Here is a 15,294-nt window from a genome sequence, read left to right on the forward strand (position 1 = left end):
TGCTTATATCGATATGTTTTTGCGACATCTAAAGTTTATTTAACACACTTTTATAAATATCTCAAAATCATGATATAATAAGGTGTAAGGAAGAGTCAATGAATCAACATTGGAAATAAAATATGGGCTAGAAGGTGTAGATGCGCCGAAAGAATTCAGACATCTCGAATAAGGAAAAGGTGGATGTAAAGTATAATATTTACCCATACATCCATTAGTAATTATTATAGTGGTAAAAAGTGTTAGCACCATTTTCAAACAATGTTTTGGTAACCGTGGTTCATTTAAAACAATGTTAATGCTTATATACACAAAAATAGATGGTTGACAAGAAAAAGTGATAACATAATCTATTATTTCTTATCTTCTTCTTCTAAATGACATCGTCATTGTCTATATTAAGCTATAAAATAGGATGTTGACATGAAATAGTGAAATCAAAAGATTATGATGTGGAAACTCCACATACTTTGGGGACCCGTGGTAGAAGGTTTTTGGGATGCTCTAATTTCAAAGTTTATGTTTGTCTAGGTAGGAAGTGTAATGAAGTTATCTTTTACATCTATGTTTAATATGTTTGTTTGAAAGAACATGATGAATGACTATATATTTTAGATGAATAGATATGAAACTAACTTTATAAGGCTACAAATACTTACCTCATGTTGAAGAAAATGCATTTAGAATTGAAAAGAGAAGAACATGAATTGTATCTTGAAATAGGAAAAACATAAGTTTACAAGTGTTTTCGCACTTAAGGTTATTTTAGTCATGATAGTTGTGGTTTACACATTATGAATTATAATATTTATTTTGTTATAAAAATACATGTTATGAATTTGACATAATGTGGTTACTAATGATTATTTTAGATCTTAAATTTTGTTATGTTTTGTATGTTCATGTGGAGAACTGATAATTTCACGAATGTTTAGGTGGATCACCATCTTATGTACACAATATGGATATGTTGGTTAGAAAAAAATATCGTTTAGCATATTTGGTCACCATTTTCGGGTAAAACTTATTGTTTAGCTATTTAAAAGGTATCACTCTCCAAACAATAAAACATGATGAATATCCGACAATCTACTTGATCGGGAAGGGGTAACTCACAAAATAATATAACCTCGTGCGAACCTAAAAACGCTACTTTACATGAGGGGTTATCTGTGTAATTAAGCGAAAATCCAAGGACCGGTGATGCAATTGTCGTCAAATTAAGTCTTAAGCTTCACACATCTTCAAATCTTTTAGCCTAAAACCCTAGCAAATACGCCGAGACAGAGAGAGTCGGCATCTCTGCAAAACCCTTGCATTTCCGCTTCTCTTCTCTTCATGGATGCCCCAGAGATGCCGCAGCTTATCGGCGATATGGAACACGACAATCGCTCCGACGATGACTTCTGCAACTCGATCCTCTCACGGTTTTCTAACTCCACAGACCCCCAACACCACCACCTGTGTTCCATGATTGGCGATATATCTCAAGGTCTCAAAGACCTCAACCACCCTCTTACCCCCCTTGCCTATTTCGGCGCCACCTGTACTTCTCTCGATAAGCTCTCATCTTCCGACCCCAACCCGCCGTCTCACCACATTGATGCTCTCATCAGTATCATCTCCATGGTCCTACCCCGTATTAATTCTGCTGTTCTCAGGAAGGAGTCCGACTACGTTTCCGGTCTAATCTCCCGTCTTATTCTATCCAATGGTGTTACCGATAGCGTCGTGGCTTCTGGCTTAAAGTGCATCTCCCATTTGTTAATCGTTGGTCATAGGATGAGCTGGTCTGACGTTTCTCATTTATTTGGAGTTCTTCTTGGATTTATTGCAGATTCGCGTCCCAAGGTGATTTTTTGTTGCAAGCTTTCTTTGAACACATACATCTGCATCTTTGAATATATATTTGGAGTACTAGTATTCTACTTCTAGTTGATACTTTTTTTTTTCTTTTGAGAAAGCATCAAGTTATCCAAACTTGATTCCTGTTTATGTTTGTGAGTGAAAGTTATTTGTTAACTGGAAATTTACCTAAGAAGCTAGTAAATGGATTAGCTGAATTGTTCTATATTGCAGCAAGATTACTCCTTCATAGTTCATCTTGACACATGGTTATGATAGTTAGAAAGCTTAGAATAACACATGTCTTCTTCTTATAGGTAAGAAGGCAATCACATATCTGTCTCCGTGATGTAATGCAAGGCTTCAGGGAAACACCAGTGTTGTCACCTGCTAGTGAAGCCATTGCAAGCACCTTTGAGAGGTTTCTTCTACTTGCTGGAGGATCAAATACCAACACCTCAGAAGGTTCTAGAGCTCAAGAGGTCCTATATATTCTTGATGCTCTGAAAGATACTCTTCCCCTTATGTCTGTCAAGTTCTCAACAAAGATTCTGAACTACTTCAAATCTCTTCTAGCACTACACCAATCTGCAGCTACACGTCGAATTACAGATGCTTTGTATTTACTTTGCCTCCAACCAACTGTAGAGGTCTCTCCTGAAGTACTGATGGATTTGTTATGCTCATTAGCTGTCTCAGTCTCTTCAAATGAGATGTCTGGTGATAACTTGACATTCACTGCACGACTGTTGGATTCAGGGATGAAGAAAGCTTTTTCTCTTAACAGACAGACTTGTGTTATCAAGCTTCCAGTTGTGTTCAGTGCATTCAGAGATATTTTAGCTTCTGAGCATGAGGAGCCTTTGGTTGTTGCTATGGAGGCACTCAAGAGCTTAATACATACATGCATTGATGATAGCTTAATCAAGCAGGGTGTAGATCAGATTAAGACAAGTGGGAGAAAATCTGGGCCCACCATAATTGAGAAACTCTGTGCGACAGTTGAGAGTTTACTTGATTATAGCTATGCTGCAGTCTGGGACATGTCATTTCAAGTTGTGGCTGCAATGTTTGATAAACTAGGTGAATTCAGCTCTTACTTCTTAAAGGCCACTCTTAAGAGCTTGGAAGACATACAAAAGTTGCGTGATGAAGATCTTCCTTACAGGAAACAGTTGCATGATTGCATGGGAATGGCTGTAATTGCATTAGGGCCTGAAACCTTCTTAAGATTTCTACCTCTAAATCTAGAAGCTGAAGACATCTCTAATGCCAATGTTTGGCTTTTCCCTATCTTGAAGCAAAACATTGTGGGTGCCCGTTTAAGTTTTTTCAGTGAATCTTTGCTCGATACAATTCGAATATTGAAGCTGAAATCTGCAAAGGTAATAAGTGCTCTTGAATCTTTTCTTTCTGTTTTATGTCTTGTTCTTTCTACTTACATGTCTGCTTGCAACAGCATGAGCAAGAAGGGCGAATTCATTCTGCTAGAAGCATTGATGGAGTTATATATTCTTTGTGGTCTTTATTGCCTTCATTTTGCAACTACCCTCTTGATACTGCTGAAAGTTTCAGTGATTTAGAAAAAGCATTATGCCATTCTCTTCGTCAAGAACCTGATTTTCGTGGAGTAGTATGCTCCAGTTTACAGACTCTCATTCGACAAAATAAAAGAATAGTGGATGGGGAAAGTCAAAGTCAACCCTCTGATAACAAAGTCAGTGTATGTGAACAACGTGCAGTTTCCCGCTACACTTTAGAAGTTGCAACTTGTAATTTGGATGTGTTAAGGTCCTCTGCACGTGATATTTTGTCTACACTATCTGGAATTTTCATGAAATCTGATAAAGATGATGGTGGATCTTTACAGGTAGGATTGATGGCATTTTTGTAATTGATTAGAATTTAGAACCTCTGTTGGTTGATTAAAATTTCCATTTTGTAGAAAACAATTGGTGACTTTGCATCTATAGCTGAGAAAGGTGTAGTCTCAAGGTTTTTCAAGACCACAATGCAGAAACTATTGAAGGTCACAGAAGAGGCTGGAAAAGCACAAAATACAAAAAATTCTACTTCTATGGAAGTAGACCAATCATCGAATGAAAATTCTTTGTCACAAACAAGGTAAAGCTTCTTCGTTTGACTAATAGTTTTTATAAAATAATCTAACATGTTTGTATTTTTCTTTTACAGGGTACAATTATATGACCTGGCAGTTGCACTTTTACCTGGGTTAGGTGTAAAAGAAGTTGACCTGTTATTTGTTGCAATAGAACCTGCATTGAAGGACACTGATAGTTCAATTCAAAAGAAGGCTTACAAAGTTCTTTCAACAATCCTTGAGGTATTTATTTTAATTAAACCATTAACATAATCTTGACATAAAGATTAAAACTTTACATTCTTTTTTGATTTGACAGCATGCTGATGGTTTCATTGCAAGAAAGCTTGAAGATTTACTCAAACTGATGTTTGAAGTGATGCATTCATGCCATTTTTCAGCCAAAAGACACAGACTTGACTGTTTATATTTCATAATTGTCCATGTCTCAAAGGATGAATCAGAACAGATGAAGCGTGAAATTGTTGCTTCTTTTTTGACAGAAATTGTACTTGGACTCAAAGAGGTAGAATTTCTAGAACTTTCTGAAGTTTTGTACTTTGTTGCTTATTTTTTTTTATTTGTGGCTGATTTTATGATCTACAGGCTAACAAGAAAACAAGAAATAGGGCATATGATATTATTGTCCAAATTGGTCATGCGTGTGTGGATGAAGATAAGGGTGGAAACAAGGAGAATTTGTATAGCTTTTTCAATATGGTAATGTACTTTTGTAAAGACATTTTGGGTTCTATTTAGGTTTTTTTTTTTTTAAAAAAAAGTTGGTTGCTATTTTTGATACAGGTGGCTGGTGGCTTAGCTGGCGAGACACCTCACATGATAAGTGCAGCGGTCAAAGGCATAGCTCGTTTGACTTATGAGTTTACTGATCTTGTATCCACTGCTTTCAGTGTTCTTCCATCCGCTTTTCTCCTTCTTCAAAGAAAAAACAGAGAGATAATTAAAGTAAGTATTTATTATTATTATTATTTTATATTAAGTGTCTATTAATATGGTTGTTATTGGTGCAGGCGAATTTAGGTTTGATAAAGGTATTAGTTGCAAAATCACAAGCTGAAGGGTTGCAAATGCATATGAAGGGCATGGTGGAGGCTCTGCTGAGCTGGCAGAGTACGAACAAGAGTCATTTTAAGGCAAAGGTTAGTGAAAGATCTGGATTTATATCTTGTGATAAATTGTTATTGAAATATAATAAATGGAATGGATGATGATATGTTGTTACAGGTGAAGCTGCTGCTTGAAATGCTTGTGAAGAAATGTGGGATTGATGCTGTTAAGGAAGTTATGCCCGAAGAACATATGAAGCTGCTTACTAATATTAGAAAGGTTTGTTGAAGATTTAATGTTTTTTTTCTTCTTTAAGAAATTAATTTGGAATTAAAATTAAACAAGTTGGAATGGAATGGAATGGAGTGCAGACAAAGGAACGGAATGAGCGAAAATATGCTGCTAACACTGAGGAAACCAAATCTCGTATGTCAAAAGCAACCACCTCCAGGTTCTTTTCGCTTCTTGTCTTTTAAGCAAAGATATTTTTAGATATTATTTATAATTTTATATATAATTTACAGGATGAGCAGGTGGAATCATACAAAAATATTCTCTGATGATGAAACTGAGGATGGGAATTCAGATGACATGCATCATACACATGCGGTTTCTGGTCGACGCAGCTTGGTCAACTCCAAGAATCCTTCAATCCGGTTTGTGCTTTGGCCCCAACATAATAACTGTTTTTGGACCAGTTTTGTAAAAATCAGGTATGCCCAAGGACCAAACATGTAATTTAATGTAATGTCATGATATGCTTTGCAGGTCCAAGAGAGCAGGGAAGAGGCTACCAGAAGACGATTTCGACAGATTAGAGGATGAGCCGCTGGACTTAATGGACCGTGAAAAGACGAGATTGTCCCTGAGATCATCTCAGAGTTTAAAGCGGAAATTACAGTCGGAGGATGAGCCAGAGATAGATGATGATGGACGGCTGATAATACGCGAAGAAGAGACGAAACGCGAGGTGGCGGAGGAGTATGATGCGAGGAGTGAGGTGTCGGGAGGTAATAAGTCACGGAAAGGAGGAGAGAAGAGGAGGAAAGTGGAGAGTGGGTGGGCGTATACGGGTGGGGAATATAAGAGTAAAAAGGCAGGTGGGGATTTGAAGAGGAAAGGGAAGTTGGAGCCCTATGCTTATTGGCCGTTGGATCGCAAGATGGTCAGCAGGAGACCCGAGCAGCGGGCAGCTGCCCGGAAAGGGATGTCAAGTGTTGTGAAAATGTCCAAGATGATGGAAGGCCAGAGTGTGTCCAATGCCTTGAAAATGAAGGCCTTCAAGTTGAAGAAGAAAGGGAATGGGAAAGGGAAAAAAAGACAGCTTAATTAATTTATTTTCAAGGCTAGACGATGTGCTGTTTTTTGAGTGTATACAAAAATATTTATTCTATTTAAAACATTATATAATAGATGAGTTTGCTTGGACTGCATTTTCATGTCCTTTTTCCTTGAAATTATCATATACGAGTAACAATCCTTCATTTTGCAAAAAAGTCCGTATCCATGCTAAATAATATTTAAAGTTATTTTGCGAAGTCACGTGCTATGATCGAAACCTTATTTTGTTGGTCATCTTAGTGAAAACGCTCTACAAAACTAGTTATTATATTGTTGATCGACCATTAACCTCAGTTTCCAACACCAGATTCAGATTTAAAGTAAAAGAAATAAAATCTTAACTCAATTTTAAACGTATCATAGCTCTTACAATTAACATTTTTTTTTTTTTTGGGGGGGGTGAAAATTTTAGTAAAGATTGAACTGTAAAGAGTTGAGAACTTGGATCTGGTGTGGGAAATAAATAATACACACCATTAATTAAAAGGTTATCTACAGAAAAATCCGATTTTTTTTTTCAAAAGTTTCAATAAAGTCATTAAAGTTTTTTTTTAACAGAAAAATCCCAATATTTTGATTTTTTTGTCTAAATTAACGAAAAAGTCTTTTATATTTGAACAGCAAATGATAGATTATATGATTTTTTCAAAATATTGCGACTTTTTTGTTCAAATTTTTTTTTAGGACTTTATTGAAACTTTTGAAAAAATAACCCTTAATTAAACGACTATCTGTCTATGAGGCAAAACATATGATGAAAGAAAAGTAATACATATAACATCAAAATCCAACAAAATATTTCATTCATTCTCATCTACTTTCAAAGTACACAGATGGAAGCAACAACAGTCAGGTGAAGAATATCATTACAAGAACAGCATTCACTAGCATTAGCCATTTAGCTTTCATTCTTCCTTCATCTTCCACTGTTTCTCTTTTTTCCAAACAGACACACCCCTGCAACAACAGATATACACCACTGTTTAATAATAATAATAATAATAATAATAATGGGGTGGGGTGGGGTGGGGTGGGGTCATCTTACCATGTCATATCATGTCTGAATAAAGAGCAAGTATTGTCTATTGGAAAGGTGCAAATAATATGGAAGAGTTGTGACCCCCAAATCCAAATGAATTAGACAACGCCACCTTCACTTCCAGTTTCTCTTTCTTTGGCCCCACCAACACTTTTGTATCCTGCATTCATCATATGTCATTATTGTAATAAAAGAATTTTTATTTCTCAAATAACCATAGAAAAAAATTATATAATTCATACCACCCCTTCATCTGGATTATCAAGATTGATATTTGGATGAATCCAACCTGTCCTTATTGCCTGCCAAAACAACATCAATATTCAATACCATTATTAAATTTATGGCATCCAATAATATTCAAGAAAAAAATAAAAATGAAAAGGCAAATTGCATACTGCTGTAAGTATTGGTTTACCTGTACAGTTGCAACAGCTTCCACAGCACCAGCTGCTCCAAGAAGGTGGCCAATCATGGACTTTGTAGAATTCACTCGCAACTGCAAACATTCAAATTTCATAATCAATTAATTACCCAATAAAACTAAAAATATTTTCATTAAATCTCAACTCTCACATCTTGGTTCTTCCCAAAACAATGAAGAAGAGCATTATATTCTTTAAGGTCTCCAGCTGGCGTTGATGTGGCATGGGCATTTATGTAATTCACATCTTCCCTTGCCACCCCAGCTTGAGATAACGCCTTCTCTATGCATAAAATCACACCAGCACCTAATAAAACATAATTAAAAAAAAAAATCAATTACTTTCCATTTTTTTTCTTGAACAAATTAGTTCGTATTATCATATCTCTCATTATTGATTTCTTTCTACCTTGTGGATGAGGCTCTGTCATATGATAAGCATCACAAGTGAAACTTCCACCTAAAAACTCTGCATAGATTGTAGCACCCCTTTTCTGTCCAATTTCAACATTTTTAATCACATCAAATACAAAATAAATTATTACCAAAACCATATTAATATCATTACAATTAAAAAAAAAACAAACCTTAGCATGCTCAAGTTCTTCCAACAACAAAACTCCAGCTCCTTCACCCATAACAAATCCATCACGCCCCTGTAAAAACATCATAACCAAAATTATATACATTTTTTAAATGGTATAAAATTTATATTTTAAGAAAAGAATATCTAATATTACCGTATCCCATGGACGTGATGCTTTTGCAGGATCATTGTTTCTCTCAGATAAAGCCCTGCATGCCACAAATCCTCCCAATCCTACACCATGGATAATGAAATAAATATTTATCTTTTATGACCATTTTACCCTTATTCTCTAACAACTTTCACAATACGAGTATTGTGAGGAAAGAAGAACAGCAAATGGGTATACATGAAGTCATTTGTCTAGATTAAGTAAATAAAAAAAGAAATAGCCATGTATAATTGTCTAGATTAAGTGCTAAAACTATTAAGCTCATTAAGTCAAAAAGACAAAAAACACCTTACACAAGAAAAGATTTAGTAGTACCTATAGGTATAATGACAGCATCTGAGCCACCACAAAGCATCATGTCCTGCAAGATTCTTTACACTGTTAGATAACTAAACATAAATAGCTATTTTGGAATTTTAATTAATGACTTTCTTTTCTTTTGTAGTTAGAAGTATTATAGAGTAACAAAAGTCACTTACAGCTTCACCTCTGATGATGTGATTTGCTGCATTTAATATACAGAAGTTGCTAGTGGCACAAGCTGTAGAGATAGAATAATTTGGACCCATCCATCCCTGAAGAACAACAATATGCAAATGAACATCATTTACAATTTACAAGAATCTTGAATGCTTAAAATCCTTTTAGGATCATAAAAATCTGCTCACCAGATCCATGGCCAGCATTGCGGACCCCATGTTAGTAGTTGCAAAGGGTACACAAAAAGGATTCATTTTTCTATATGAAACCCTTAAAGCTTCTATAGCATCATTGAAAACCTAAGAAATTATAAAACAAAGAATGCGTTAAAACTCTTAAGATACAGAAATAGAAGTGAAAGAATAAAGAATATGTTTTCTTTGTGAAATTACCTTCATACCCCCCATAGCAGAGCCAATCAGAACCCCACATCTGGTTTTATCTAATTCATCCATTTGATCTTCAGTTATCCCTCCATCTGCAAGAGCTTTCTTTCCAGCAGTTAACATGTAAAGCATAAACCTATCCATCCTCTTGGATAATTTTGGTGCCACCCATCCATTTGTTGAAAAATTCTTTATCTCTCCAGCAATTCTCTGTAAATTTAAACTCTGTTATGTTAATGACTTGATTCTAATCAATAACTTTATAAAAAAAACAATAAAGGGTAAGAATAAAGACATACAGTTGGATAGTTGGAGCAATCAAAGGCTTCAATTTCACTAATGCCACTAACACCCTCTAGCAAATTGTTATAGAAATCATTTGGATTGTTACCAATTGGGGTCTCCACACCCATTCCTGTAACTACCACTCGCCTTTGTTTTGTTGGTGGTTTCTTTTTTGTCACTGTTTCCATTGAAGGTTGAATGGCTATAGCCATTGCTTCACCTACATGTTTAAGAAACCAAGAATCTGGTTGGTGACTAATAATATCATGAAGACTTAATATGCGTAAGTAAATGAGATAAAGAGAGAGGAGAATGTGAATTAATGCAACCAACTTCAACCAAACCTGCATAGACTTTAATATAAAGTTGAATATATATATATATATATTTGCATGCGTGTGCATATACCCAAATTTGAAAAAAATCAGAACAAGAAATTACAGAAACTAAATTGGTTAGACTAATTTGCAACTCCATTATCAATCTGGCATTTTATCTATTATGCTAAAAGATCTGTTAGGTTTTGAACAATCAAGCATACCAGCTTATACCAGCTGCATTAACTAAAAGTTCAATTCAGTGAGATCGGGAATAGAATAGAATCCAATTAAGCAAGTGTCTGAAGCCTCAAAGTGTAAAGAGAGTAAAACTTTGTTGGGGTTTTGAGATAAGAAACCTTTTCACCCAAAATTAAGAAACAAACGGAATCCCAAATTAAAGGACAAGTGAGAATGGGGGTACCACTGAAGCGGATTTGATTTATAAATTAAAAGAAAGGGGATAAGAAGTGAGAAGATTACCTGAACGGAGGGGGCGGCGGCGCCTGCCACCAAGGGGAACATTTCCGGATCGGAAAAGGGAAGCAGCACCGAAAAAATCAGAAGAGGAAAGTGAAAAACCATTGGAGCTATTGTATCGATCGCATGGAGATAAACAAGAGGACATGAAACCCTCAATGGTATTGGTAGCAGTTAATCGTCCAAAACCAGGAAAAGAGGTGTTGGCGTTAGCGTTGGCGCTGGCGTTACATTTAGATAAGAGTCTCCGTTTGCGAGCCCATCTGGTGTTGGTTGCTTGTGGCTTAGAAGACAACAACGAGGGATGTTGGTCGTTTTGGCAAGAGACAGACATGCAGGCCGCTACTATCCATGTACAAACCAGGGAAGAGGCGGATGCCTCCATCTCAGTGATTAATTGTTTATTTAGCTTCAAACTGAATCATATATGTGGGTGTCTGCTTCTGTCGTAATATATATGTTATCTGGGGGATTGTCGAGTGAAACTGGCGTAAGGCCGTGACGGCGGAGAGACAGAGGAGGGTTGTTGCTGGTGGCTGAGTGCGTTGAATCTGAGAGAAACAAGTGAGAGAGAGAGAGAGAGAGAGAGAGATACGTGGTTCGCGTGTTGTGATGAAGAGGCCAAGTAATCGAGTGGAGCCATGGCGGAAATCTGAGTCCGTCCAACTCACCCCACTGCCCACTTCCAGAGTGGGCCCGTGTACTCTCTAGCTCTACCAAATGTCACCACATCTTCCACCTCTTTCCCTCCGATTATACCATTATCAACAATATATACCCTTATCTTTAGTACACAATTATATTTCAATAAAGCTTATCAAAGTACAAGTACTATTATAAATTAGAAAAAAAAAATTATGAACTTTATCAAATATAATACCCTAGTATAAAGATTTTATTTATTGCAAAGATGGTCCCTAATTGAAACAATATTATCAATGTCCATCACTTCTTCTTTATTTTGTTTGTCATGTGTCGTGTGAAAGTCACATAAGAGTATTTATATCGTTTCGTCCCTATCTATTTCCAGTTGCTTATTGAAAAAACAATAAGTGGATTTCAGTTTTATTCTTCAACATTTATCGAATGTAAATCCTCTCATTTGAAAATGGCTTTTATGCACATGGTCGATATACTATAACACGAACCTCTTGGACATCCAACAACCATGGGCGAAGATTTTACTAATTCTCCGAAGTGGTAATGAAAGGGTACTAAATGTGGATTTTTTTCACTAGGTTGGTCCACCAATGTGTCCAATGGCAATCGATGCCATTCTATGACTTTGTCATTCCATGAATGCCCTAGAAGCTGATAACAACTTTTTTGTTGCACAAAACTGAAGAATGTAACATTTTATAAGGACTATTTGGTTAAGATGAAATAGTGGATACTCTTTGCAAATTTTGGTTTAGTAAGGTTGCATAAAAGATGAAATAGTTAGTTTAGTTCATGTTTATTTAGGAAATTTAGGTCGTATGTTGCATGTTGTCTTTGTGTGGAAATGTAAAGTACATGTTTCAAGTAATGAAAATGAAAGACACTTACGGGCGTGGACTGTTTTATTTCCAAATTTTGTATATTGGTGATTGGAAAAGTAGGATATGTTTAACATATGTGCACCAACATAACAAGTTAGTAATACTACTTGTAAAAACATAAACATATTGGGTTACACATAAGGCTCAATCCAACAACAAGAAATAAATAAATATAAGGACTAGTTTATTATAAATCAGTTGATGGTATAATTATAAACTAAAAGTCTTAAAGAGATGAACTTATTTTGTTATAAGACAAAGATTTAAATTATGGAAGGTAAGTATATAAGATGATTATATTAATCGGATAGTTGCCTAATTTAAACCAAATCTTAGAGAAAGGAAAGCTCTATGGATTATGTAAGTATAAAAAGGTAAGCCAATCCACGAGAGACTTATCCTAATCTCGATTTCTCTCTCTTCCTCCCATTTTCTCTTTTCGTTGATTGGGAATACATACCCCATAAGGGTTCTCGGTTTTGCTAGTTCAGCAAAAGACAAAGGTTTGATATGCTTTCTTTCTCGGATTGTTGCTTTAGGGTGTGACCTCGATAAATGGATTGTACATTCCTTCTATTGTGTTTGCTTCTTGATCTTCGAAAGGAGTACATACACACACAAACCTTCTTGTAGTTTAACATTTATTGCTTGAATATATGAACATAGATCCAATGGCTTGATCATGATGTGTTTTGATTAAATGTTTATGTTGCTTGTTTTGTTTATGGAATTCGAATAAGCATCATGAACCAACAAGATCAACGCAATTGTACTATGTAGGCTTACATTAAGAAAACACAATGTTCATAACACATCTTTAGGATAGTAGTTTAATTTCAAGTATCATCCTTCTATAATTCACACTAATAATAAGCTTTTCAACAAACATTTTAGGGTTTCACCATAAGTAACACAAACATAAGTATTTCATCACATATCATATCCATAACAAATAAGAATTCACTATAAAAAACATAACATAAACGGACATAAAGGAAATGTTTGTCAATACATAACCATTACATAACAAAATAAATGTAGTTTTCCTAAGAAACTATCCCATTTCACCACACACATAATCAACCCATCATTTGTTAAATTTTGATATGTTTGCGCTCTTCCCATGCTGTACTTACCTTATTTGGAACCCCACTAGAAGATTCAAGACTGTAACGCCCCATTTTCACAACAAAAAATTTCATTTTTAATTAAAATAAAACAATATGTTCATATAACCCAAGTTAAGAAAACCATTTGTTCCAAAATACAACTGTTTGAAAATCAGAGTAATGTAATAAATGTGGAATCTACTCTGCTACTGATGAGTGTGTACAGTCACGCCTTTGCCTTCCCACGATCACCAATAGTACCTGAAAAATATCTAATCCACAAATAGCCAAAGCTTAGTGAGTTCCCCCAAAATACAACATACCACAATATACATACAATGCATGCACACATAAGCCTTCAGTCTGTCTGGCCTGCCTCGCAAGGCCTACAACACACTTTGACTACTCCTGAGCCTACAGTTTGACTGGACCACCTTGCAAATCCTACAGTACACCTGGACTGCTCTCTCTCTCTCTCTCTCTCTCTCTCTCTCTCTCTTTCTCTTTCTTTTTCTCTCTCTCCCAGAGCTTACAACTGATCCACACCTAGTCTACAACATACCGCTGGCCTGTCAGGGAAGGATGCAGGAATACATAGTAGATGTTGTCGAGGTTGAAATAGGCGTTGCCGATGTAGAAAAAATAGGTAAAAAATCGAAAAATCAAATTTTTTTCCACTACGGACAGAAAAAGTAGGTGTTGCCGGTGCAACACCGGGACACCTACTAGGTCCGCCCCTGTGGCCTGCCTGGGTATCTTGGATACAACACAAAGCAGGACCGTCTTAACCCACCACCCAATATGTCGACATATGTAACAAACAAGCAATCAAGTGAACACATAAACACATGCAACTCTCTACATTAGTCTACTTGTCTAACAGCTCACTACCGCATATCAGGCCTCATACCGTACACTATGCCACGAACAACAGATCTCAAGGAATGCATAGCTATATGTAACTACAGGTGAGATAGACATTCGAACAGATGATCCCACTCTAGATCCACAACCAAACAAGGAACAGGTAAGAAAGCCTAGATCAACTGTTCTCAGGCTATCCTATGTGACTACATACAACCCTTAGGGAACTCCACTAGACAATAACCAACCTAATGATACTCTAACCAACATACTGCTACTCTTATATCGTGACACACAATGATATACACTGTAACACATAGTATAGTGAGGAAACTCACTTGAATCGAAGACCCAAGGAAAACATAGCAGCACCCTCACTTCCTGTATTGATCGCTCCTACGAACCAACTAGCACCAAGCAAAGGTAGAACCTTAGTCAATAACCTAATTCCTCCAAGTTAAAACCAAAGTTAAACTGGTCAAAAGTCAACGGTCAATGTCAACATAAAAGTCAACGGTCAATGGTCAACATAAAAGTCAACGGTCAACCAAGTTAACCCCCACTACGATGTGGAGGCCTCTTGGCCACGCCGTGGGCACATCAGGACAAAATAGTCGCGAAGCTGAGAACCACCACGTCGTGGCAAGCCCATTCCCACGTCGTGGGAACTAGCAGATTGCCATATTCTTTATTAAATGCTTAATCCTTATAGATCTAAGCCCAAAACTTAAAATCTACTTCTTTTCAATGACTTAATGGATAAAGTTTCCAACTTTATCCATTAGGACTTCACTCTAAGGCTAGATCTATAACCCTAAGTCCATTAAGTCCTTAATGGGACCAAAACTTGTGCATGAGACCAATAATCATCCAAAACAAAGGCCTTTTTCTCACTCAACAGAACCTCTGGACCATTAGAGAGCCATAGCAAGCTCTAGAGTTTCTTAAACTCCAAGAGCATTCATGGAAGGAACCAAAAGTACCCAAAATTGGCATCAAACTTGAATCTAAAGGAAGAGGTGTCAATGTGAGAACTTTATGTTGATTAAGATGTATAAGCCAATAACTAATTTGGTATATTATTAAATTAGAAGAAAAGACATTTTTGGGTTGCCATCATAACCAATAACTGAATAGAATGACTTTTGGGGAGAGAGGCTGATTAATTAATTTATTTGATTATTAAATAAATTAGAAATTGAAATAAATGATTTATTAATATGCTATGTGATTAATATATTAATTTGAATTATTAT

At 36.0% G+C, this 15,294-nt stretch overlaps 2 protein-coding genes across 2 annotated transcripts; one reads left to right on the forward strand and one right to left on the reverse strand.

The window, feature by feature from the left end:
* The first annotated feature begins 1,266 nt into the window (after positions 1 to 1,266).
* LOC145123956 (ARM repeat superfamily protein) lies at positions 1,267 to 6,447 on the forward strand. Its single transcript, XM_079059146.1, has 13 exons — positions 1,267 to 1,851; positions 2,163 to 3,230; positions 3,305 to 3,715; positions 3,791 to 3,969; positions 4,039 to 4,189; positions 4,266 to 4,472; positions 4,553 to 4,666; positions 4,751 to 4,912; positions 4,978 to 5,106; positions 5,192 to 5,293; positions 5,386 to 5,465; positions 5,539 to 5,670; positions 5,783 to 6,447. Exons 1-13 carry the CDS (start codon positions 1,339 to 1,341, stop codon positions 6,345 to 6,347), a joined length of 3,813 nt encoding a protein of 1,270 aa, XP_078915272.1. The 5' UTR covers positions 1,267 to 1,338; the 3' UTR covers positions 6,348 to 6,447.
* A 683-nt stretch (positions 6,448 to 7,130) lies between these two features.
* LOC145124243 (3-oxoacyl-[acyl-carrier-protein] synthase II, chloroplastic-like) lies at positions 7,131 to 11,153 on the reverse strand. Its single transcript, XM_079059509.1, has 14 exons — positions 10,528 to 11,153; positions 9,742 to 9,947; positions 9,449 to 9,652; positions 9,245 to 9,355; positions 9,056 to 9,151; positions 8,892 to 8,937; positions 8,559 to 8,638; positions 8,406 to 8,474; positions 8,228 to 8,312; positions 7,971 to 8,125; positions 7,813 to 7,893; positions 7,637 to 7,696; positions 7,401 to 7,554; positions 7,131 to 7,312 (listed from the first exon to the last, which is right to left on the reverse strand). Exons 1-13 carry the CDS (start codon positions 10,907 to 10,909, stop codon positions 7,438 to 7,440), a joined length of 1,692 nt encoding a protein of 563 aa, XP_078915635.1. The 5' UTR covers positions 10,910 to 11,153; the 3' UTR covers positions 7,131 to 7,312; positions 7,401 to 7,437.
* Positions 11,154 to 15,294: the final 4,141 nt, after the last annotated feature.

This window comes from Lactuca virosa, chromosome 7 (genome assembly GCF_052849685.1).
Source record: "Lactuca virosa cultivar CGN04683 chromosome 7, Lactuca_virosa_CGN04683_v6, whole genome shotgun sequence".
Taxonomy (NCBI): Eukaryota; Viridiplantae; Streptophyta; class Magnoliopsida; order Asterales; family Asteraceae; genus Lactuca; species Lactuca virosa.